Source organism: Coturnix japonica, chromosome 15 (assembly GCF_001577835.2).
Source record: "Coturnix japonica isolate 7356 chromosome 15, Coturnix japonica 2.1, whole genome shotgun sequence".
NCBI classification, from domain to species: Eukaryota; Metazoa; Chordata; class Aves; order Galliformes; family Phasianidae; genus Coturnix; species Coturnix japonica.
The window spans coordinates 3,756,301-3,780,556 of record NC_029530.1 but is presented as its reverse complement, the minus strand read 5'-3'; the positions used below and the strand labels follow the sequence as shown (position 1 = coordinate 3,780,556).

At 42.1% G+C, this 24,256-nt stretch overlaps 2 protein-coding genes across 3 annotated transcripts in view; both read left to right on the top strand.

Annotated features, from left to right (window-relative positions):
- AACS (acetoacetyl-CoA synthetase) overlaps positions 1–20,557 on the top strand; it is a 33,036-nt gene extending 12,479 nt beyond the window's left edge. The window contains exons 5-18 of the mRNA XM_015878361.2: positions 182–279; positions 2,789–2,903; positions 3,443–3,524; positions 4,358–4,505; positions 6,581–6,661; positions 7,717–7,841; positions 10,749–10,813; positions 10,999–11,121; positions 12,459–12,572; positions 13,070–13,195; positions 14,658–14,727; positions 15,361–15,419; positions 16,619–16,821; positions 18,454–20,557. Of these exons, the coding sequence (XP_015733847.1) occupies positions 182–279; positions 2,789–2,903; positions 3,443–3,524; positions 4,358–4,505; positions 6,581–6,661; positions 7,717–7,841; positions 10,749–10,813; positions 10,999–11,121; positions 12,459–12,572; positions 13,070–13,195; positions 14,658–14,727; positions 15,361–15,419; positions 16,619–16,821; positions 18,454–18,591 (1,547 nt within the window). The 3' untranslated portion in view covers positions 18,592–20,557. The remainder of the gene's footprint in view (positions 1–181; positions 280–2,788; positions 2,904–3,442; positions 3,525–4,357; positions 4,506–6,580; positions 6,662–7,716; positions 7,842–10,748; positions 10,814–10,998; positions 11,122–12,458; positions 12,573–13,069; positions 13,196–14,657; positions 14,728–15,360; positions 15,420–16,618; positions 16,822–18,453) is intronic.
- Positions 20,558–23,718: 3,161 nt separating this feature from the next.
- LOC107321483 (transmembrane protein 132B-like) overlaps positions 23,719–24,256 on the top strand; it is a 168,987-nt gene continuing 168,449 nt past the window's right edge. The window contains exon 1 of one of the 2 annotated variants that reach the window (XM_015878432.2): positions 23,719–24,049. In XM_015878432.2, the coding sequence (XP_015733918.1) occupies positions 23,962–24,049 (88 nt within the window). In that variant the 5' untranslated portion in view covers positions 23,719–23,961. The remainder of the gene's footprint in view (positions 24,050–24,256) is intronic. The other variant, XM_032447854.1, reaches the window with a different exon arrangement.

The following is a 24,256-nucleotide window of genomic DNA, read 5'->3' as shown; positions in this document are numbered from 1 at the left end:
GAACTGTATGGATTTGAAGGAGGGCAGTATGACTGTGTGGCAAACTTGCAGAGTTGAAGAATGCTTCAGGCTACGACTTCCATTTTTCATCTGTGCCAGCTGGTTATTATATACAGAATGTTTCCTATAAACTTTGATAGTTTGTTTTGTTCCATCTCTAACCCTTCAAATTCCACCATAGGTTACTTACCAAACAGCATTCATGCAGTAGAAGCGATGCTGGCTGCGGCGAGTATTGGTGCTATCTGGAGTTCAACATCACCAGACTTTGGCATTAATGTGAGTAGCCCTATTGTGCATTCCAGGAAAGCTGCCCTTGTTTTGGACAGAACTGCATAGAACGAATTAGTGGCAGTTGGGTGCTGTTCACTTTAATCTTACTGCCACCTTGTGGCACAGCAGAGCACACCGGATTCTTTTTTTTTCTAGCTGCTCCAAGGGAAGCAAAAAACCCTTTTCAGATGGCAGTAAAAAAATAAATAATAGAAAAAAATAGAGAAAAAAGGCTAAAAATTGTCATGACACCCAAACAGACGTTACAGCATGCCCTGGAAGGTTTGGTTATACTTCATTTGGATAGCACACCATAAACAGTAACAAACTGCTTTTAAAATAGAATGCTGATTCATCTGTTTTCATAGTTTGAAGGTAAGTATTTGGAAAACACGCTGTTTGTACACTGCAGGATGCAGAAGCTACCAGAGTTCTTAGGCAATGTGTGCCCTCAATCTCACTTCGTGATCCCAGTGGCTGGTTAAATGCATGGAGCTGCTGTCTGTGGGTTAGCACTAGAGGGCAGCAGCATGCTGTCAGTTTGCAGTTGAGGTTCTGCCATTGGGAAAGAAAAATGATTAAAAAATAAATAAATCAATCAATGCGGCATGTAATGATCAATCTGTTCTACAAACATTTTCTGCTTGCGTAGAAAATGACAGTATGGAGGATTTTGTTTCAGTGTGATTTCATCTGTCATCTGCAGGAAGGTTGTTCATTTCATTTGTGTTACAGAGTCCTGCTCTGCTTTTTGTCCATGCTGATGTGCTGTTATTTTCAGCACCTGGCTTTATTTTGGCTTTGTGATAGGATTTTCTAATGAAACTTAGCTGTGGAGCAGCACTGCTATCGATATCATTTATCCTCCTTTGGCTTGGCAGCGTATGTTGGCTTGAATTCAAACCCTAAAATCTCAGCAGATCAGAAGAGGTCCTCAGGGAGATCGACTCCTACCCAAAGGAATAGGTTTTCCTCCTGTGAGCTTGCATTAGTCTCATTAACTTAAATGAAGATAGTTTTGTATTTGGGGAAATAGCGTCATGTTTTCAGCACTTCCAATCAATTGTGTATATGTTTTCTGAATTCTAGCACTGTTTCTTTTTGGAGCTGCCTACACAGTGCAAGCCCCGAATGCTGTGCATCCATAGACTGTAAGCATTCAGGATGCGTGCTGTCAGGGAACCAGTGAGTTTCCTCCCACACAGAATACTGCCCTTGGCAGCTCGAGCTTCATTTCTCTTGGTCTTGCTATTCATTTAAGTGCATTTACAAGAAGGTGCTTCTATTTGGCCTGTGCACATAAGAGGTTGCTGGATATGTGAGTTTAAAAGGAAGATCTGCTCTTAGAAATGTGTGAGGAGCCTTTGGTAAGGCTTAACAAAGGGCTTAATTCATAGGGTCCTTCGCAATACTTAGTGCGGGGTTTGAGGCCCATCGAATAGAATGAGCTATATTTGATGTACCTGAGCTTTTCATGAAAGCAATTCCTTGCTGAGCCATCTGGTTGGATTAAAGTTCCAGTGTAGCAATTACACGTTCCATCTGTTTGTATTCCCTTTGTATCACACCAAACTGCCCCGTGGGATTTGATCCTGTCAGTGCTAATGAATCTGACTGGTTATGTTAGCAAGATTAGTAAGACCCTGAGAATTGTTGTCACCTCTGTTTCTGATCCATGCTTCTCTTCAGATTCCATTCCTCTGTTAGAGTACCCTTACTCCTCTGGTTTTTAAACAGGCAGCTTGGATTTGGGGTGTATATCTGTGTATACACACATACATGTGCACGCTTTGTGTAAATTGATCTATCAGCCCTTCCAAATTGTTACAGAGGAGTGAGCATGCTAACATACCTAAGACAGATGGAAGTTTGATTCTGTACTCCCTTGGGGATTAATGTTTGTAGTTAACCTACATTTCTGAGATCTTTGGCTAATGTGCTAATGCTTTATTAAAAGCCTGTTCGGTTACTGAACCTGGGGATTTTTTAGAGGTAATTGATATAGTTAGGTGTCAGCGCATTGTCACTGTGTGTATGTATTTAGGCTTTTCTGCATAGTAGAAAGCATTTTTCTTCAAGTGATTGAGGAAGAAGTCTGTTAAAGTGACATTCAGCAGAGACAGCTGCTATTCATCTTTAATGGTACCCCCAGACCTCACGTGTGATGTTCACTGAGCTTTCCTCACTAGGCAACATGGAGATCAGTTGTGCTCAGACCTCCATACTTCTGCACTAGACTTATTTGTTGTTATTTTATTGCAACCCTGACTTGCTCAGCTTGAAAAGAAGTTTAATAGAGATGATTTGATGGATGTCAGAGACATGAAATAGGTAGTTAAAATTATGTTACACCTTGAAAATCTTGGTGTGAGTGAAGGACGGGGTCAAACAGTCTTTTCATGATTCTGTCAAGTCCTGTCCTTGCTCCTGGCTTGAAACAATGCTGAAATTCAACATAGAGTGGGTTTTGTTTTAGTAATTCATTTTTAACTTGTTTTTTTATCTTTGTCCCTAGGGTGTGCTGGACAGATTTTCTCAAATTCAGCCTAAGCTCATCTTCTCTGTTGAAGCTGTTGTATATAATGGCAAAGAACATAACCACTTGGAAAAGCTGCTTAGTGTGGTAAAAGGTATTTCACTGCATACCATGTATCTTATACCATAATTGCATGCACTCAAAGCCTCCACTGTCACTAAAAACACCTTTGACTGCTTGTTGCTGTCCTTGCTCCCTTATAGTATCTTTTTGGCCACTTACAGTTGCAGAGCTGATATGAGGAGAAACTTTTTTTTTTTTGCAGGATTTTAACATGGTCTTTTGCTAGCTTAGTTTCAATCTGTTGATAGCTCTATCAGCATACATTAACTGGCAATCTGAGTGGGGGAACAGGAGCTGTTAATGCTTTTTTATGCCTATGTGAAGAGCTGCTGAGAAAACTGAAGAGGTTTTACAGCACTGAAACTTGATTTTTACACTTATTTATTTATTTTTAAGGCAGGCAATAATTGCACTTAAGATTCTTTTTGGGGGGGTTTCTTTGTCTAAAACTATTTGAATACTCTGTACATCAGAATTATTTCTGTAATAGGGTATTACACTGTGTGATACAAATGGATTGCAAAGACTTATCTAACTGAATATGGGCAATATTTTTTTTCTTCCTTACAGGGCTTCCAGATTTAAAAAAAGTGGTGGTGATTCCATATGTCTCATCAAGAGAAACTATAGATATCTCTAAGATTCCAAACAGGTAATGGGAGCTTTTGAGCTGTGAATCTCTGAGCTAGGGATGAATGCTGCCATCTCTTGAAAACGTGTGACCTTTTCAGCTTGTAAAAGCTAGGATTCAGCCAGATTTCTTGAGTTGGGTCCATATTGCAAATAGGTATTATGTTGCTGTAGGTGTGTTGTTTCCACTAACCACCTGTTGGTATTAATAGCTCTCAGATGAAAGCATTAAGTTCCTCATGATCTTTCCCTTCCAAGTCAAGAATGTGTCATGGGATGGATGAAAAAGCATGGGGGGAAAAAGAAAATTGATCTGAATTTTTCCATTCTTTCTTTCCCTCATTTACTCTGACAGTTCTTTCATCTTTAAGAATCACAGGGACTGTGGCATTTAATCTGGGGCCACAGTCCCCATACTAAAGGTGACCAAGGCTTGAACTGAATTGCTCTCTGCATGCAAAGGAGGTTGGCTAGGCAGCAGTTTCTGCCTCTCTGTATGTCATTGCAAACTGCTTTGGTCAGGAGATGCCTTTTCTTGGCTCTATCAGGATGGTAGGCAGAGCTGCCAGTATCTTAATAATACCCACACTGTAATCTGTTTTATGGTCTATACATAACCTTGCTCCTTTTTTTAAGTGAAGCACTGATTAACATATAGACACTCATTTCCAGAGTGAGCTGTTAGCAATTTAAACAGATAATAACATCTAAAAATTAATATATGTATTGTTTGTGTATATAGTTTATAATAAAAGAGCTACCAGGTAAGGAGCTAGACTTATATATGGGTTGGGGTAATGCTTTAAAAGAAAACACACAAACATTGATATATTCCCTTTCCTCCCTCTTGTGCAGTGTCTTTCTAGAAGATTTTCTTGCTGCTGGGAAAGGAGACCAGGCACCCCAGCTGGAGTTTGAACAGCTGCCTTTCAGTCATCCTCTATTTATCATGTATTCATCAGGCACAACAGGGGCACCAAAATGCATGGTTCATTCAGCAGGGGTATGTCTTCCCTATACAGTTATGCTATCTACAGATAATTCCCTGTGCTGTGTTTTTTTTTTCCCCCTGTAACAGCATCTTAAACCTTTACAGCAGCAATAGGAGATCATACCAAGCAGTGTGTGACATGTGAAATGGTCCCTTTGGGACACATGTCCTATGTTTGGAGGAAGAAGGAAATGCATTTTGAAGTCTGACAGCTGTTTTGAAGCTGTGTTGGCTTCAGACTGGTTAAATACTTGCAGAAATGAATTAGCAAGAACAGGGCAGGTGTTTTGTTCAGTGATGCGTGATAAGCAGTTGGGAGATGAAAACCACAGATGTGGATTAGCCAACAGGATTTCTCTCTGTTGAAGAGTTTACTCTTCCTGTTTTATCCGTGTAGCTGCTTGGCTCACTCGTAGCTTTGCCCCTTCTCCTCATCTCAATGAACAAAATGCTGTGATTTGAGACCAGCAGCCACGAGATGCTGCTCTCTGAGCTACCTCACTTCTCGGCACTGATCCTCATGTGCTGATGATGTGACTCAGGAGCCTCAGTGCCCACTGACTGATCTTTCCCACTCCAGATGTTCAGCCCTGTATTAGCTGCATGTTAAGCCTAGTGAAGACATCCAGACCAGTGGGCTTCCAGACACATCTTGTAATCCTAAATGCTTAAGATGCATTGCAAGCATTGTAAGGAAACAAGTTGAATAAGTAAGCATGAGGGAGCATGTTAGGCTGTAAGCTTCTGATCTATTGTGTTCTACTGGAGTACATTAACGTTTTTTAATCAGAGTTACCAGGTTATTTTTCCTTGGGGAATTGTTCATGGCCTCTGCCTAAAGTCATTATAAAATTAAAAACCCACCTTTGCTTTGGTTCCAGAATTGTGGAAAAGTAATAACTAAATGGAGAGAAAGAAAGCAAAATGTCATTTAAATTGAATTTAGTTCTCAGTTTCACTACTTGGTGTGGCTCTTCCAGAGGTAATGGGCATATGGAATATTTACATTAACACCTGGATTTCTTCTGGCAAAGCTAATAAGTTATTCATAACATTTCTGTATCTGAAATATAAGCATTTTAAATGTAGATAATAGTGGTGTATAGCTAGATGGCAGCATTGTCTATTCAAGCAGTAGCAGGTGAAGTTGGACCTCATTCCAGAGAAAAAATCAGATTTAATTCTTTAGTTTTATTGAATGTTTTCTGCCTTCTCTCCCAAAGTTTGTGCTGTCCTCATGACTTTTTCATTTCAAATGTTTATCTGTCATCTGTTTTCTTTTAGCATAAATTTCATTGCATTTACAGGTTACAACTCATTGCATCAATGGATAAAAAATGCAAATCCACTTGATTTTAAAATCAGGCAAGTTGTTTCACTGCAGTGCAGTTGATGTAGTGAAGCAGTTTGTAAACTTCCTTGGCCTGACATATCACATGTTAATGATTGGGGAAGTACAGCTGGGTCTCAAACAAAAGTGGAAAGAAGAGATTTCACTATTTCATTGTTAATATTGATGCTTTAAACAGTGAGATTTTTCCACACTGCTAGTGGGTTCAATATTTACAAGGTATATGTATGGTTATATCTTTTGTTTCCTGAGAGTTAATGGGAAAGTTGGTTTGTGTGAATAATAAATGATAGCTGCTGCAGTTTATAGCAGCTGTAGGTCCCTCCAAGCTGTCTGGATGTACTGAAGATGAAATCCTCCTGCTTATCTACCTGGCAAATCTGACTGGTGAAGCCATACTGTGAAAATTATAGCCTGCATGGACTATTCTGCAACTCTGAGTGGACAGAGTTGGAAGAGAAGAGAGCTGTTTACTCCACAAATTACAAGTGATGTGCACTGGGAATTGCTGAGGTCTAATGAGAAAGGCTGAAAAGTTATGTGAGAAAATGGAGAATGCAATTGCTGCTGCTTTAGATAGGCCCTGGAATTTACTTTAGCTGTGGTTAGAAGGAAATGGTTGTCTGTAATCCTGGAGTGCATCCTGTGAAGGACTGACAGATTAGTTTTTTAGTGTACCGTCAGGTTGTTTTTTCTATGTAAACTTAATTTTTTTTCTTCTCTTTTCTTTTTTCAGGGTACGCTAATACAGCATCTGAAGGAACACATCCTTCATGGCAACATGACCAGCAATGACATCATTATGTACTACACAACGGCAAGTGTGGCTTTGAGGCAATTCTAAAAAGCCTTTAATACATTTTCCTTACAAGTCGGAGAGTTTTTCCTACAAACCTCCAAGCTCACTTTTATGTACTGTTAATTCTTGCCCTGTTTGACTGGCTTTTACATAAATATATAAATAAAATGTCAGGTGAAAAGTTTGACCTTTCGTCAGAAAATGTTTAAATGTTTCTGAGCTAATTAGTGAGGAAAAGTAATTTATTTTTACAGTCTCTTAGGGTCACTGATCTAACTGCCTCATCAATTTAATCTGCAAAACGGGCTCTACCTTCCTTCATCCTGTAATTAACCATACCGAAGATGAGCTTTTTTTTGTTGTTCTGTATTGATGGAGAAGGAAGAATTTGCACATCTGAGTTGAGCAGAGGGAAGGAATAAAGCTGAGTGATCTTTGCAGCACTTCAGTAATGTGGTTCTCTTTTTTTAATGATGTTGTGGTGATGGAATGACTCTGCAGTCTTCTCTAAGAAAAGCTCATGCCTTTCCTTGTGTTCCTTTCTGAACTTTGACACCACTAATTGGTTTGTAGTACTTCTGCAGAGGAATTATAATTACCTTGTCCTAATGTCATTCCATATTGTGACTCATGCTTTATAAGCTATATGTGTAGGGAGATATGGAATCCCTATCTCAATAGATAAGAATATGTTATAAGCATTCATTAGCAATGTGTACCTGATCCAGTCTTGGGACAGGTGAGAGGAGAATCAGTGCTCCAGCTTTATTTTCTGATTTCTAAACAATGTAATTAGAGATAATCAGCAGAGAGATATAAACTCACGTGCTGGTTTAACAGTTTCAAACCTTTGGATGAGGAAAATGGGAGGGGTAGATAGCATATCTTGCACAAGGGCAAGGGGCGTGCTTTGTGCCAGGTGATTGTGCAAGAAGCCATGGATTCTCTATTTGCCCTTGGCTCTTCTACAGCTGCATGATAGGAGTACTCCTGGTCCCATGGTAAAACTGCCAGTAAAGTGGACCAGTAGCTGACAAAGATAGAAAGTAATTTTGGTATTTTCTCTTTTCTAGACTGGCTGGATGATGTGGAACTGGTTGGTGACTGCACTTGCTACAGGAGCTTCAGTGGTTCTGTATGATGGATCTCCTCTAGTTCCATCACCAAATGTGCTCTGGGACTTGGTTGACAGACTAGGGTAGGTGAAGAATCTTAAATCAAGTGATATGGCCTTTGCTTCTGTTAAAATGCTCACATGAAACCAACCTCATTAAAGATACTTTCTTGATGTGGAGTAGAACAAATTCTTCAGATTTTACACTATAAACAGTCTTTGAGAGCAGAAGAGACAAAGAGTTTGATCATTTAGAAATGGATTCAACCATTTGAGTTCCCAGCAAACAAAGGATTTTGGTTCAGTAATCAGTTTTCAAGAGCAGCCTTTTCAAAACGTAGTAATTGGGAGCAACCTGAAGAGAAATTTCTCAGAACACTCAGAACTTTTAAGAATCTTTTGTTTCAAGCAGCCCAGCGTGTGACTCAATATAACATACTGACTTCAAGACAGAAATTCACTGGAAAAGGCTCAGCAGGGCTACTTATATTTCTATATTTTGCTTTTTAATCTATAATGCTGAGTTCTCCCTGCTTAGTTACGAAGTTCTTCGTTTCTAACAATGCTCAGAGCGCCCTCTGCCCAACCCTGGGAAAATAACAGGGATCAGATAAACAACTGAAATCCTGTGCTGCTATTTAGCTGCTGGGTACCCTGGTTAAACTTTGGTTTTTTTGCAATTCACCCATTTTTCGAACGGGCTGTAAGGAGTGCAGATCTGAGTGATGTTACTTTATAGTGAAATGGGTGTAATTTTTGTTGGTAGTTAAAATTAATTTGTTGCAGAAGGTGGATGCCAAAAGCCCGACTTTCTGACTCGGGATAATTAATAATTCAAACTTTGCTCTGTCTTTTGTGCCATGTAATATTTAAAAGCTGTCATTTAGTCTCTGGCTATTATAACTAAAAGTTAATATCTTGTTTGAATGCATCCATTTGGGGAAAAAAACAAAAACCCCACAACTTTCCACCCCTACCCACCAAACCCCTAAAAAGCATTAGAACAGGCAGAAGCGTAGACTCAGGAAATAAGATGGCTTATTTTTAAGCATTGTTTCTACATGCCAAAAAGTAAGTGAAGATATCTCAAATGTGTCTGCATGTCTCACTTTTGTAATCTGGTGCTAAAAGCGGTGGCCATCTGTGTGGTACTTCATAATGCAGTCTGTTCCCAGCTCAGTCATGTGTTACATATTAAAAAAAAAGCTTTAACATGTTAAGATTTCCTCACTTCTCTGAAGATGCTCCATCTTCTCCTCTGGTTCTCTTGATGATGCTATAAAAATGCTATCATGTGCTGCTCGGCAGGAATTACTTCTGTGGACATCGGTGAGAGATCTATTTAAGTGAATTTAATGATTGCCCATCAGTTATATAGCATTTGGAAGGAATAATAGCAGGTTAATCTCTACATATGCTGGAGAGGAAGATTTTAAAAATACAGAGAGAAGCATCGTGTATTTTTATCTATAAAACAAGAAGTAACCTGGAGCACGGAAGGGAAATAAGATACAGTAAAGAGATTTTTACAAGGGTAAAGCTAGTTGGTGTGATTGGGCTATATGGAAAGTGAAGGAGCAAGTTTCTTGCTTCCTGCCCAAGGTTGGCAGCCTCTCAACTCACCATCATCCACCTGAATGGTGAAGAAAGGGATCCCTGATGACAGCGGGATAGCTTTCTTTCCATTTCTGAAATGGTGTGATTATCTCAAGTGCTGTTCTACCTTACATCTTGCCTTTGGAGTGAAGATAGGATCTTGTTTTAACTTGGTTATACTGATGTATGTGTTGCCCAAGCTCTGTGCACTCAGCCCATATCCCTTACTCTAGTTTGCTTCTACTCTCGTTCTTGAGTGAGTTTATTGCTATGATAGAAAATGAATTAGCAGAGAATAAGGCTTCTTGAAGGTCAGCAAAGCCATCCAGCTAGCACTTCCCCTGATGGAGTAGGAAGGGGTAGAGCCTTTGCTTCAAATTGCATTGAAAAGCTCTTTTCTCTTTTTTCCCTCAAGTTGTTCTCCACACCACTGCTCTGGGTACAGATATGAGGAGTGTCATGTTTCTAATTTGTCCAATATGCGAAACAGACAACGTTCTCAAAGCTGTATTTTATTTATTACATTAATTGAAATATTCAACGTGGTGCCTTCGGTGTTGTTGTGAATGTCCTATATAATGTAATTGCTCTGGGTCTGATTGCATTGGCACAAAGACCAGTGATGTGCAACTGGGAGACAGAATGGTCTGCTATGTTCTAAAGATGCTAAGTGTGATGTCTCAACTTTAATGCGTGCACTGGCTGTTGTAATATAGAATTATCCTATTTTAATGGGAAGCCAAAAGCAGCTGAAATAGGAATTCTCACTGAATCTTCCCCCCTCTCACGGATACATACAGCCAGATACTGAATGCTCCCCCTGCATGTACTTACTGCAGTGACGGAATTCATTTATTAAATTAGCCAGGCCAAGCTTCATGTTCAGTTAGACATCTGCAGCTCAGGCTTTCATCAGTGGGAATGGAAAATGTATCTACAGAGCACATCACTGACTGCTGTCTTCAGAGTGAATTCCTTGTTAACACTGTGCCCCAAAATGGCAACATTCTGATATGTTATAGCGTAACAAGGCAGCAGATCTGTGTTAAAGAGCTCAGGGGCAATTATACCCCATTAATGGAGTAAATGTTATAATGTTTTGTGATGTCTTTGGAGTGTTCAGCAATTAAGAATTCTTGTAAATGAAAGTGAACGTTTTCCAGAAGGTGGGAGAGCTTTGCTTAATATTTAAGGATAGAATTAAAGGTTTGAAAGCTACGGCAATGACGTGTGATCTGAATTATTTTGATGGCTCAAAGGAATGCTCTAGGAGACTTCATTGCTTGACTAATCAATGCATGGAGCGCCTTTAGCCTCTGCTTACTGCGGTGGGGATTGCCAACCTTCTGAATCTTTGTGTGTTTAAAGATGTAAAACTTCTTTCTCTCTCTCTAGGATCACCATCCTTGGAACTGGTGCAAAGTGGCTTGGTGTGCTAGAAGAGAAAAACTTAAAACCATGTAAGCTTCTGTGAACTATTGCATCTCTTTCCTTTTTTTACCCTCTGCCCTGCCTCCCCTCTCAGGTTCCAGCCCTTGTCACAAACAAATCTTACACCACTGTTGTGGGTTGTTGTGTTGAATGATTATATAAACTCTTACGAAGATTCAACCTGAACTTAATTTGTGGATTTCCTCCTTTAAAGGTGAAACACACAATCTCCAGACGCTCCATACTATATTGTCTACTGGATCGCCTCTCAAATCTCAAAGCTATGAGTATGTCTACAAACACATAAAGAGCAGTGTCCTCCTGGGATCCATTTCAGGTGATGCTTCTATGCTATATGCATTTTAATTCTGTTCATTTCCTTTATATTTCCTTTTTGCTTGTTTGCTACTGTGTGTTTAGGAAACCTGGGCATTGGAGCTTTTTGGTTTTTGGGTATGGTTAAACTAGAATTAATTCTCTCTAGTGCAGATATGAGTAATTCAATATGCCATAATGAAGCTGATACACAAAAGCTTTTAGATTGAATGTTTCTGGTATGGTGGATGTTGTGTTTTAGCTTTGTGGGTTTGTTTTTTTTTTTTTAAGCAGGATCATTTATTTTGACTCACTGTCCTTAGGGGTAGCAGGGTGAGATCAAGAAAAAAAGTCTATTAACCTACAGAACATAGTGCTCTGAAAACAGCTGACTTCAGCAGGAAATGTCTCTAAGAGAGGTTTTGTCGTGCTCCTGTTTCAATTCTTTTGTGCCACATAATTGGCACTGCAGACAAATTTTTGTAAATTACATAATTAGAGAAATATCAAGCCCACATATTGTGTGGTTTGTTGTGAGGAGTGATGGCTGAGGCAACTTCTGTATGTAGAAGGTCCCTCACAACTCCTCATGCTGCTTTGAAACGAAGGCTGAGTTTTCCCAGGGCTTTTAAGCTTCGTTTAGTTTGATGTTATAGTCTGACTATTCTGCTTCTGAAGTCACTTCTAACTCTGCTCTAAGAGTAGTGCTGAATTTTAGACTTACTACTATGGACATTGATGGTCTCAAATGTGGAAGACTGTTTTGATAACTAAAGCTAACAGTATTGATCTTGTCTTAGAATTCTACATCTTTAAAACCCTGTAAGCATTCCAGTTGAGTTCTCAATACCTATTTTCATTGAGAGAACAGTTCATCCTCTGAGTGTGGTTACCTTCTCCTTGGTTGCCAATGAGAAGAAGAAATATAAGCTATGTATTGAGTGGAACAGTTTGCTTTCATTAGCTTCAACTAACAAGAAAAGATTTCCAGATGATCTTGAATACGGAAGTCAGTGCACCTGGGCCAGTTTGTTTTCTCATTCATAAACATCATATGTTTATATATATAAACAGATTTTTATATATATATATATATAAACAGATTTTTTTTAATGAGGTTGAAGAACCCACTGATTTGGAACTACTGGAAGAAAAGCTATGCCTTAAGGAATATCTCTGCATGAAAGGCTTTTGTGGTTAAAGAGATGCACACAAAGCAGGAGAAGAAACCTGTTCTGAGAAATCATATGATAATGCTAATACTGACTGTTATTCTGTGCTGCATGATGTGGGTTAGGAACATTTTACAAATGTGGTGGTCTGATGTTCTGGAGTTCTTACTGACTTCTTCTGTTTTAGGAGGGACAGACATAATTTCATGTTTCATGGGTCAGAATGTTACAATTCCGGTTTACAAAGGAGAAATTCAGGCCAGAAATCTTGGAATGGCTGTGGAAGCATGGAATGATGAAGGTACCTACTATCAAAATGTTATTGCACTTACAAAACAGAGCAGTTATGGTGTTAAGTGTGTCAGTCATCAGATGGCTAACAGTCAGCTTTAAGTAGTGATTTCACTATAGAAACATGTTCCACAAAACCTTATTCTGGATCTTGTCAGATCTGGAGTATGCAGTGCTGCAGTGAAAATAAACATGTAAAAAACCCTGCTTTTCTATTACCTTGAGAAAGCACCTTGGGCCAATTTCTAGCCTCTGTGTGTATGTGTGGTATTCAGCAACGTTGTTGTGGATGCCAGTCTGTCCTTACCCTGTAAGTGTCCTTCAGTTACTGAAGTTAAGGTAGGGATGAGTTCATGAATTAAACAAACTGTAAGATCATCAGTCACCCTTTGCCTCATATCTACATCAACACCTACTCTTGTTGTTTACACACAAGATGCTTTTTCCTTTGCTATTGTGTTCTTTACAGAAGGGAAGTGCAGAAAATAACTTTTTCTTTGTAAACAGGAAAACCCGTTTGGGGTGAAAGTGGGGAGCTGGTTTGTACTAAGCCCATTCCCTGTCAGCCTACGCACTTCTGGAATGATGAAAATGGAAGCAAATACAGGAAGGCTTATTTTTCAAAATTCCCAGGTATGTGATGAAAGGGGCTGGGAATTGCTCCAGCTGGCCAAGAGTAAAGACTGTGTTGCTGCTACTGTTAAGGTACAGGTTTGTTCTTGCTCAGTGATAGGCAGGTGCAGCTCTAAAACGAGACTGCAAGGATGAGAACTCCAAGGCATATCTGATAATTCTCACTCTGTTTTCTAGTGTTTTAAATATGGATTCAAATCACTTTAATAAGAATGTCTGGAAAGCTTCAATCCTATTTTGCTCCTGCTCTCATTAGGCAGATATATGGCTACAACAGCTTGGTAATCTGCAATGCAGACATAAACTGCTTGGCATGAGCATGAAGCAAAAGTGCTCAATAGGTCAGGGAGCAATCCTCCATTAATGAGTTCTGCAGCACCTCTTCCAGGCTGCTCCTGCCTGGCAGGAGTGGATCCTAGGGGATAAGTGCTATAGCCTGCTGCTTCGTTTGCATGAGGCTTAGGTATGTGCTGCCTTAGACGTGCATATTCTGCATTCATACAGGCTTTCATCCTAATCATTGTGAGAACTCTGCTCATCCAGAGTTCGCATATGCAGAGTGGCGATGCTGTACTCACTCCTGCCCACTGGACAGGGGCTTATAGGAGTGTAGAACCACAAGAAAAGTTGGGATGAGCGGAGGAGATAATCGTATGGGAAGACTGAGGGAATGTGGAAGTTGGTCTGACTGAGTTTGGCAATAAGTAGTAGAAAAGCACTGAAGAGTTGTTGGGATGAGACAACTATGGTTCAGAGGTTCTGTGTGAAACTCCTTTCTTGGTGTTCCTTGTAAACAGGCTTACAGTTATAACAGCAATGATGGTAAATTGTGTTTATGTGCATGTGTGTAATTGAGGGTTGTTTTTCTTTAGGAAAAGTTTAATAGAGCTGTCTTGTATTTCTGCTTGTGACAGCCTGCTGTAGTGGTCTCAGCCTTAAAAATAATACAAGACTTATTTCTGCTCTGAAGAGTCAAATTTGATTCTATGTTTTCAAGGGTATTGAACACATAAGAAGCTCCTTAGTGAACTGCTGAGACCTATTGTGCAAACCCAGAGAGCTTCTTGCACAGAATTGTGCAAGAAATGGGTCTAGAAAGACCAGACCAACGGGATTACTGTTACCTTTATGCAGGATTCTTTGTTTCCTCATAATGTGGTGTTTGGAGAAGAGTTTTGTCAATTTTCTAAAGGATGCAGCAAAGAAGCAATCATAAAATAACCTCAGGTTTGATCACAGTGTGTGAGCTGCTTTTGTGTGTGCCAGCTCATAGTGATAACTGCAGAAGCAATCCACATTGCATTGAAGTACTGCTGCATTTGCTGTGGGTGGCTCTTCAGGTGCATCTGATGCAGTAGGATTCTTGCTGTACAATAGAAGATGCTCGAGTTATTACACAAATGCATTTTGTAAGTGGAAGAATGAGAAATCAGCTGTTAAAAATGTTGTCATTCTCTCACAGGTGTTTGGGCCCATGGTGATTATTGCAAGATTAATCCCAAGACGGGAGGAATCGTCATGCTTGGGCGCAGGTACAGTGTGTTGGTGGAAGTGCTTTCTGTAAGCAGGCCTTACAATTTGCAAACCTACCCTTATTACAGAAAGGCAGCCATTGAATTGTTAGAGATCATAGAGTGATTGAAGATCACAAGTAGGGGTGAATTTTATGCTTGTATTTGCATGTTAGTGTTCAAAATCGAGGTGAGTGACTGTGTTGAAGCTGACTGGCCTGTCACAAACAGACCTGCTTGCAGGTGTGAGGTGTGAGGCTGCTGTGTGTGAAACACGAGTCCATCAATAACTGGGAAGTAATGGCACACAACTGCAGTACAATGAAGTACCAGGAAGCCTGTTTTATTATTGGTGTCAGCGTGTACCTCTAAGCTGAGAAGAGAAAGAACTAAGCCTGCATTTGGGCTACTGTGAGGAGGCGAGAGGGGGAAATGGGAATGAATAATGCTGGATTTCTCTGTGCAATTTAGTTGTAATGAGCAAAAGGCCTTTTGCACAGAATTGAGGTATTTTAAAATTCTGTTTCTTCTGTGGCTGTCTGCGTGTTCACTGCATGAAATGTGAAGAAACTTGGTTAACTGCGCCGTGTTTTGGCCTTTTGATCAAGCTGTAATTACGTTTTAATGCCTCTTTGTTTTGTGTGTGACTTTCAGTGACGGTACATTAAATCCAAATGGAGTAAGATTCGGAAGTTCTGAAATCTATAACATAGGTATGAAATCAACTTTTCACATCCTTTAACTACAACCTTGTTACCATAAATCTGAAATACGAGTGTCTGAAAAGACTGAGTGATAAAACTTGCTCTTTTTCAAATGGAAAATGGTACAGAGCGTGTTAACATGAACAATAAAAGTCTGCCCTGTAGACTTGAAATTGGTTGCCATCCTAAAGTATCTGGAGCACTGGAGGTGACTTGTTGAGACGTTCTCTGTAAGATGTTGCTTTCATATAACAAGATCTTACAGGTATTTCAATCAAATTTAAAGAGTACTTCTGAAGCTATTCTTTTTTTTTTCTCCCTCAGCCAAGCTCTTGACACTATTTTGTTTCATCTCGTTGTTCCTAATAAGTACTTGAGCTCATGTTGCAATAACTGATTGAAAAGGATTGGAGGTGAAACCAAAAGTGCAAAGGGAATGGGGAGGCTACATTGCACTGCTGAAGCCTGTTCAATTTCAATAGTGTTCTGCTGGGAAGGGTGTCTTCCCAGTGCTGTGTGAGGTTTGGAGGATCAGGCTCCCTGAGAAGAGCTGTGTGGGTGTTTGTGGCAGCTGCCCCTGGGTCATGCTCCATTTCAGCACTGCAGTACTTTAAATGGGTAACAGGCTTCTTGTGTTGGAAGGCTTAGCCTGGTACAACTGACGTCTGGTTCTGCCTCCCCAGAATAGGGGATAGGGTTCTGTAGTATAAATAGCAGTTTTAGCAGGGATTGGTTTGAATCCTTAGATTTTGAATCTAGTGCAGGCTCCATGAGGCTGTCAAGATGCAAACTGCTTCGTATCTCAAATGTCTGCCTTGTGAAGGGCTGTGTAGCTGCGTGCCAAGGTGTGAATCTGCCCTTGGACACCTGTTGCCACACCTTGTTCTTATGTGATCAGACATGTTAGATTTCTGTCTGAGCAGCAACTGCAGATTGAGAGAAGAACCAAAGTTCTGTGTAAAAACCATCATCAGTTCCAGAAGTTGTACGTTTTTGTTGTCCTGGGCCTATGTACAAGTAGGCCCTTAAAACTTCACCTGAGCAGGAGTTAGAATCTCAAAGCTCCTGGAGGCAAGGCTTGCAGAATAACCTGGCCAGGAAGTCTGCTTTCCCTTTGTACATCTCAGGAAGTAATGTAAGGCCAGAAATCGTGTATTCAGAATAAAGCAAAAACACGTACTAAAAAATGACTTTTCTTTGATTTCCAGTTGAAGCCTTTGAGGAGGTTTCCGATAGCCTTTGTGTCCCTCAGTACAACAAAGATGGGGAGGAAAGGGTGATACTCTTCTTGAAGATGGCTTCAAACCACGCGTTCAGCGAGGATCTGGTGAAAAGAATCCGAGACGCAATCCGTGTAGCACTTTCTGCCAGGCATGTTCCAAGCCTCATTCTAGAAACCAAAGGCATTCCGGTATGTCATGAAAAATGCTGCCTACTTTTTTTTTTTTTCCCTTTGTCACCTTGAATAGTAATTAAGGAGCAGTTGTCATTGCTCTTCAAGCCCACATGCATGGAAATTTTAGCATCTCAAAAGTGTATTCGAGCTTTATAAATAGTTTGTCTGTGTTGCTTAGCAACATCATTTCATCTCCTTTTCAGCTAAGCATGTTTTTGTTTTTTTTAACAATACCTAAAAATGCCCATTCTCAGTTTATAAATATACGAGCTGCATTTTCCCCAGTAATATATACTTAAAGTCTTTTAAAGGAAAATATTAGGAAGGTAATTTAACTTAAGCTTTTCACGCTACCCATAAGCTTGGTTTGTTTCTGTTTTCCAGTTTCCAATGACATGCTTATGAAAGCTGAGAGCACCGAGCAAATTCATAAAATCCTTTTGTAAACCGTTTCACTTGTATATCTGTTTAGCCAGTTAAAATGGAGCTTTATCACTGTCTTCCAAGTAGCAATAACTAAAACTCTTTCCCCTTCTGAAAGGGAGAGAGGAAAAATGTACAGCTAAAGGCACTGCATGCTCAGTTTTCTGGCGCTGTGAGCTGTAGTACTCTACCCTACTCCTCTTTGCTGTATGAAATCTTATTTGGGAGGCCCATCTCTTACCTAGTCCTCTCTGATACTGCATCCTCCTCAACAGCTCTATGGGCAGCTTATTGCAGGATGGGGATGCAGGCTGTGCTTGTCTCGAGGCCACATGCATGTAGGTTTGAGGCTTCAGATCAATCATTTTATGCTCTGAAACTTCATCTACTGCCAGTGAGGTTTGCATATGGATATAGTCCAGGGCATAGGACTGCCAACCTTCATAATACACAATGATCTGGATCTGATCTGTTGGGTTATTTCTGTGTCAAGCCACTCTTCTCCAATAGCATTAGCTTTAAAATGTTGTCATAGCATGACTGTAAAAACCCCTGCACCTGACAAATGGTGAAGGTTCCAGGCTGTGGTTCAGCTTCTGCATGAAGCATTGAACTTGTAAGCTGCATAAATCACTTGGATGTACAGCACAAAGTTGATGGCAGTGAAGTGTTTATGATGGTCTGTCCCTCAGGAGAGCCTGCTTAGATCATTAATTAGTTCACACTTTGACTGAATATAAAATGGAGCGAATTTTAATTACATTTCAGGTAAATATTCCAGTGGTAAAGCCATCAAAGCTGTCTCCTATCTTTCTTTGAAGGTTTTGCTAGGAAAGGGAAGCCTCTTTCTATTTTCTGCTACTAATAGATTTGTGTTTTCTGACAGGGGATAAAAACCTGTCTAATCCTGACTTTAAACTGCCATTGCCTACTGGTGGAAATCATACAGCTGTGCTGCGGTGCCCATTGCTTCAGTTATACAAAGCATTGTTTTTCATGAGATCTCCAGGTGTTGAAAAACACCGTGGGCTCTTTGTGCAAATCTTCATAGTCCCATCCTGACCTGATAAACACTGATCAGATGTAACAGCAAAGGGCTGGCACGAGGCTGCGCTATGGCTGGGTTCTTAGATAGCTGGTGGTGTTCTTATTAATCTTATTAGTCTTTCCATGAAAACACTGCACAAAAAGTGTAATTCTGTCCTTGCTGGCTTTGTTTTTCAGTACACGATAAATGGGAAGAAAGTGGAAGTGGCCGTGAAGCAAATAATTGCGGGGAAAGAAGTGGAGCAGCGGGGAGCTTTCTCTAACCCAGAGACTTTGGACCTCTACCAAAATATTCCTGAGCTTCAGAATTTCTGAAGCCACGTGTTTAAGGGTTATTTCTATTATTTTTTTTTTTGCATCTGTCTTTGTTCCGTGTTTGTTTTGTATATACCAATACTGTATGTAAAGAAAAAGCTCTATTTAATACCAGTGGTTCTTTTAAAAGAAGAAGAAATATCTCGTAAAGTGCATTATGAAAGGCTTGGGTAAAGCTTAGCTCCCTTTTATTGCTTCAATATGCCATACGGCCTGGAGTTTTTTCCAGCCTGGAAGGAGGAACCTGCCTGTTCTGATTTTTATATATATGACAAATGAGTTGTTTCTGGTTAGATTCCCATCAAACGGGAGCACCATTAGCAGATGTTACAGTCGATTATAGAATATTTCTTTCATAAAATGTTCACGTTTTTTAAAACAAAACACAACTGGATTTTTAGCATTTTTCTTTTTTCCATGTGTGCGTTTTAGAGCCACCTGCAAGGAAAAGTGCAGCAGTTGTAATGACTCGTCTGTGAAACACAGAAGCATCTTATGTGTGCTGTGCATTTATATGTTTTTATGGAGCCGAATCATAATGCACTAAATCTGACTTGACTCAGAGTAATTCCAGGCCTGAAATAGCTGATAGCTATTTAACAATAGGTCACTGAAGGTCACTGCTGCTCTGTTTTGTGATGGAACCCTCCTGTTGTTTTAAGCTCTTCATTCACAGACTTCAGGGGATTCCAAAGGTGGAGGAGCAATCGCTGCTGTGTTTTTGGTGCAGCTCTGGGTTCTGTCCATGGAATAGACTGCAATTACTCTGAGTTTAACATCGCTGTACATGGAGGCAGCATTTGCCTCCTTGTTTTGACGTTCCTTACTGACAGCAATCCACTGTTAGGTCAGCTGAAGGATTCTAGTGTGTTCATTTATTAAAAGTTGGTTTTCTAACATTTTTTTTTTACTAAATGTCACAATGAAAGTGAGAGACTAAAATGTTTTCTAGCTCTGTACCCTTCCAGTTCATAAAGGGAAAAATACCATAGTGAGCATAGTTAAACAGTAAAATGGCAGCACTAAATCATTGTTTTCTTTTCCCACAAGGAAAATACAATGGCAGCAGTTGTACCGAACCTCTGGCAGTCAGCACCTCCTGCACTATTTTGTGGGTTAAGTATTTAATGCATTAAAATAATGGATGTCCTTACAATTGTGTTGAATGCATTCAACGGTAATAGAGTTAATTAAAATAAATTGATTCTTTATATATATATAATATATTTGTTTACACTTTCACTCAGCTATTGTCTTAATTTTCTTTAGATTGGTTGTCATGGAACCATTTGTAGCTTAATTTCTGCTGCTGATTTTAATGTGTTTAAGCCAAGTCTTGTCCCTACAGCAAAATGTTTGTTCTCAGGAAGTTTTATCCTGTTTCTTTCTGGTGTGGAGCCTAAGACAAGCAAACACGGGTGCTGGTTGTATATGCATGGCTGGCTCCTTTAGAAGGTCACAGGTAAACAGGAGGTGCCTGGTGGCAGGGAAGGAGCTGCAGGCTGCAATACATTGGGGTATATCTGTGAGGAAGGGGCACACTCTGCTTAGGGCAGAATTGAAGAGATCCTGATGGTGATGTTTTGCTGCAGACAGTCAATGTGAATTGTAGTTTCCTCCCCTCGGTGACAGATGACAGCCAGCTCCTGTAAGCTGAATGATGCTGCAGAGCTCATTGAGTGTGGCTGTTCGTTCACTAAGGGTGAAAGTGCCCCTCTGTGCCAATCCAACGCAGCCATGGTGGGCAGCAGCTCCACACCCACTGCGGGGCTCAGGAATTGCCTCATTAGCAAATGAATCTTCAAATGAATTGGCTTCCATTTGACTTTTTGAACCGTACCAAGTTGGACAGTATAGATGCTGGCATGATAAATACTAGCACATAAATACCAAGCACCCATTAGGAAAGGATAAGAATGAGCAATCTGGCTGCCAATAACCTATGATTAAAAGTATTTTGAAATTCTTTCCCCTCTGGCGTGCTATATATAAATTTTACATTAACTCTGACTTTGTATTCATTAAAACTTCATTATATTGTTCTTTAATTCATGCAAAATGTCTGGAGTTTACAAAGCCCACAGACCCGTATTAATAAGTAATTTGGGGATATTTCATTAATTAAAGATAGTTTAGAAGTACAGATATGCTAAAAACATATATAATCCCTAGAGGCTGCTTTTTTTTTTAATCCTGTATTATACTGGAGAAATAATAGGAAGCTTTAACAGATCTAATTTGATCTCCTGCAGATATCAGGTGTGTGCTGCCTATTCCCAATGCCAGGGCATTGCTGGCAAGGCAGGGCAGTCAGTCACGCAGGCAAATGAACATGAAGGTAATATTAAAATTACTTAATATTGGAGTGGAGTGTAACAGCTTCATCCTTAGATGGAGCTGCAGGGCTTGGGGGGGTTTGTAGGGTCACCAGAAAGGAGCTCAATGCTGCCCTGTGTGTTGCAGCACAAATTGCACAGCCTTGGTGCAGCATGGCCAAGCTGTTGCTGAGCTGATTGGTGTCAGTTGGAGCACCTCTTGAGCTGCTGTTAGCTACAGGAAGGTAATGCTGAACTGAAATGACCTGCCTGCAGGAGGGAGCTGAGCTGAGGCAGGTCCGGCTCCGTGTGCCTGGCTGTGAGGCTGCTGTACTCACCTGAGGGTTTTAATTGGCCTGGTTCTTATGTATAATGAAATATGCTGGATACACGACACTTCATGAATTAATGCAGCAGTGTAAAGCATGGAGAGAGCTTCTCGTCCAGGGTTTGTTCTTTAATGCAAATGCCAAGTGAGGCTGTAAATGGCCCGGGTTATCCAGCATTGCGGGGCCTGTTTCACACTGTGCTTGAGGGTTTATTCCTGTTTGCTGAGCCGTGCTGCTCTGAGGGGACATGGAACAGAGGAAGAAGCCCAGAGCAGCACGAGGAGGCTGCTGTGTGCTGGGATTGCTGCTCCAGCTGTGCTTGGTGCCACCCCATTGCATTCCTATGCAATCGCTCTCCCTTCTTTCACTCTGTTCCTCCTGGTTTGTCTCCCTGGCTCCTAACTGCCAATGCAGTTCTGCATTGGAGCAGCACAACAGCTTTGTCCTTACAGGGCTGAGACCCGCATGGCAGTGCAAGGAGCTCTCATCTGCCCCTCTAATAGGCTCAGCCCTGAATTTAGACTTGCTAAATGCCATGTGTGTGTACGTGAAGGGCACGAATGCACTTAATATTACGCTGCATTGATGTGATTTGGGAGCAGTGACACACAACCATCTCCAGACCTGGGAAGGAGCATTTGGCATCACTGCCTGACCCCCCCCCACCTCCCAAACATTCATTATGCCTTAAACATTCTCACACTGAGTTTTTCCAACGGTCTAATTATAAACTTCATTATAATTGTTCATTAGTTTTATTTTGTTCAATTAGCTTAACAAGTTGCCAAATGAAATACAAGGCTGGCAATTAGCTTGATCTGATTGTAATGAGCCACTCAAATTGGGTCACCAAATATGTGCATTTATGGCACTTTCTTTTTTTTCTTTCCCCATCGGTGAACAATAACATAAATATTCAGAGCGTCTCCTGCTGTAAAGAGTGGAAATTTCCCCTCTCATTTGTTAAAGTAGAAGCCAAAATCGATAGTTCTGTGCCTGGGAGCCCCTTGTCCTGCAGAGCTGTGAGCAGGATCCTTTGCCTTCAGGTCTCATCTCTGCATCCCAACCATTGCTGTGTTCAGACACCTTGCAGGCTGTGCTGTGCCCTGAGCTCTCCATGCAGCTCCTACAGAAGGAAGGAGCAATAAGTTGTGCAAGCTCTGCTTCCACTTGTGCTTTCCCTTCAGTGCCAACACAGTGTTTCAGCTGGGATGGGGAGCACTTCGTGCTGTGGCATTTGCAGCTTCTCTGCTCCTAATTCACTTTGCTCGCTTTCTATTAGCTTCATTCCTGCTGGGCTCGGATCAGGCAAGGCCAGCTGTAAACAGGGCTGTAACAAGCTGCTAATATTGCAAAAGGGGCCGTGCCACGCATGGGTTTGCATTCGATTCGAGTAGTTACAGCCATAATCTCCATTAATTTCTGCAGTGCTCCTGGTGGCAGGAGTCTCTCCTTTTCATTAGAGACAGACTTGAATTGCTGAGGATGGGGGTGTGAGATGCTGCCTGCTTGGGCTGGCACTGAGTAGATCCCTGTTCTATATCAGTGCTGGCCTGGAGCAGCTCCCAGCCCTTCCTTTAGGGCTTTGTGCTGCTCATGTCCCCCCACCTGATGGCACCGAGCAGCGCAGGTGACAGCATGGAAAGCTGATGCAAAGTTAACTCTTAATAACAACCAGCTGCTTCTGATGGAGCTGCTGATCTGTGTTACCTGCTCCACCTGCTGCGGAGCCGCATGAGCACGAAGCAGCCCCTCGCTGAGCATCTGTGCTTCTGTGCCACTGTTCTGCTCGGTTCAAGGGCATCAGGAACGCGGTGTGAGATCGCTCCTCTTCGCTTTGGCAAAGCTGAGAGATCAAATCAGGCTCCTCGTCATTATGCAGATAGCAGCATCTCTGGGGCACGCACTGATTCTTCCGTACACAATGATTTCCTTAAAAGTGGCTTTTACGAGCAGCCATTAGGGCAAATAAAGAAGGGAGAAGCAAAGGATGCTGTACGATCTGAATGTTGAGGAGCCCGCGATCGCTGTTTGGGTGCAGCAGTAAAACAGGAGGCTGCAATTTGGTACCACGTTCATAGTGTGGTACGTTCATCATAGTGCAACAGAACAGCCTCGGGACAACTCGGTGTTTGCAAAGCCGGGGAGGAGCCCAGTGCCGCTCACAGCCCCCGTTTGCAGCTCTCTTTTCCCGTCCTCTCGCCCCCATCTCGTCCCACCCCTTCGGGCCCCTCCCGGCCCGGCAGCTCCGCGCAGTGACGGCGTTGGCCGCGAGGGGGGAGCCGCGCTCTTCCCTCCGCCCCACCGAGCTCCGTTCTCTTCTCTCCGCTTCTCTCCGCTCCGCTCGGGCCGCCCGGGGCAGCCCCCGCCGCCGCCGCCGCTCGGGGGGATCCGGCCGGGCCCCGGGGGCAGCGGCCTCGGGCGGGCCCCGGGGGGGAGGGAGGGGGGCGGGGGGTGAGGGGCGGTGGAGGAGCGGGTCCGGCTCGTGTGCGGAGCTCTCGCTCAGCGTCCCGTCCCCGCAGGTGAGCGGGGGGCAGCGGAGCCATGCGGCGGTGAGAGCGGGGCGGTGGGGCCGTGCCCCCCCCCCATCCCCTGTCCCCGTCCCCATCCCCATCCCCATCCCCACCCCCGCGGGGCTCCGGAGCGGGGGAGCGGCGGGGGAGTGGTTACCGGCGGCGCCGCGACACCCCCGGCCCCCGCCCGCCCCGCGCCCATAAATCAGCACCATGATGACTACTACTGGGCATGGAGCGACGAGGATGCTCCCCCCGGGCCCCGCGCTGCTCCTGCCGCCGCTGCTGCTCCTCTGCCGAGGTAACCCGTCCGCCGCGACCCGGCAACTCTGCCCTTCTTATTATTTCTTTTATTATTTCCTCATTATTAATTTGATCCCCTTCCCACTCATCCCACTTTGCTTTTCCGAACGCGGTTCTGTGCGTTGCCCGCTCCGTGTCGGGGGGCATTGAGGGGGGTGGGGGAAGAGTTGGGGGTCCGCGAGCGCTGGGGGGGGGTTACGGGGAG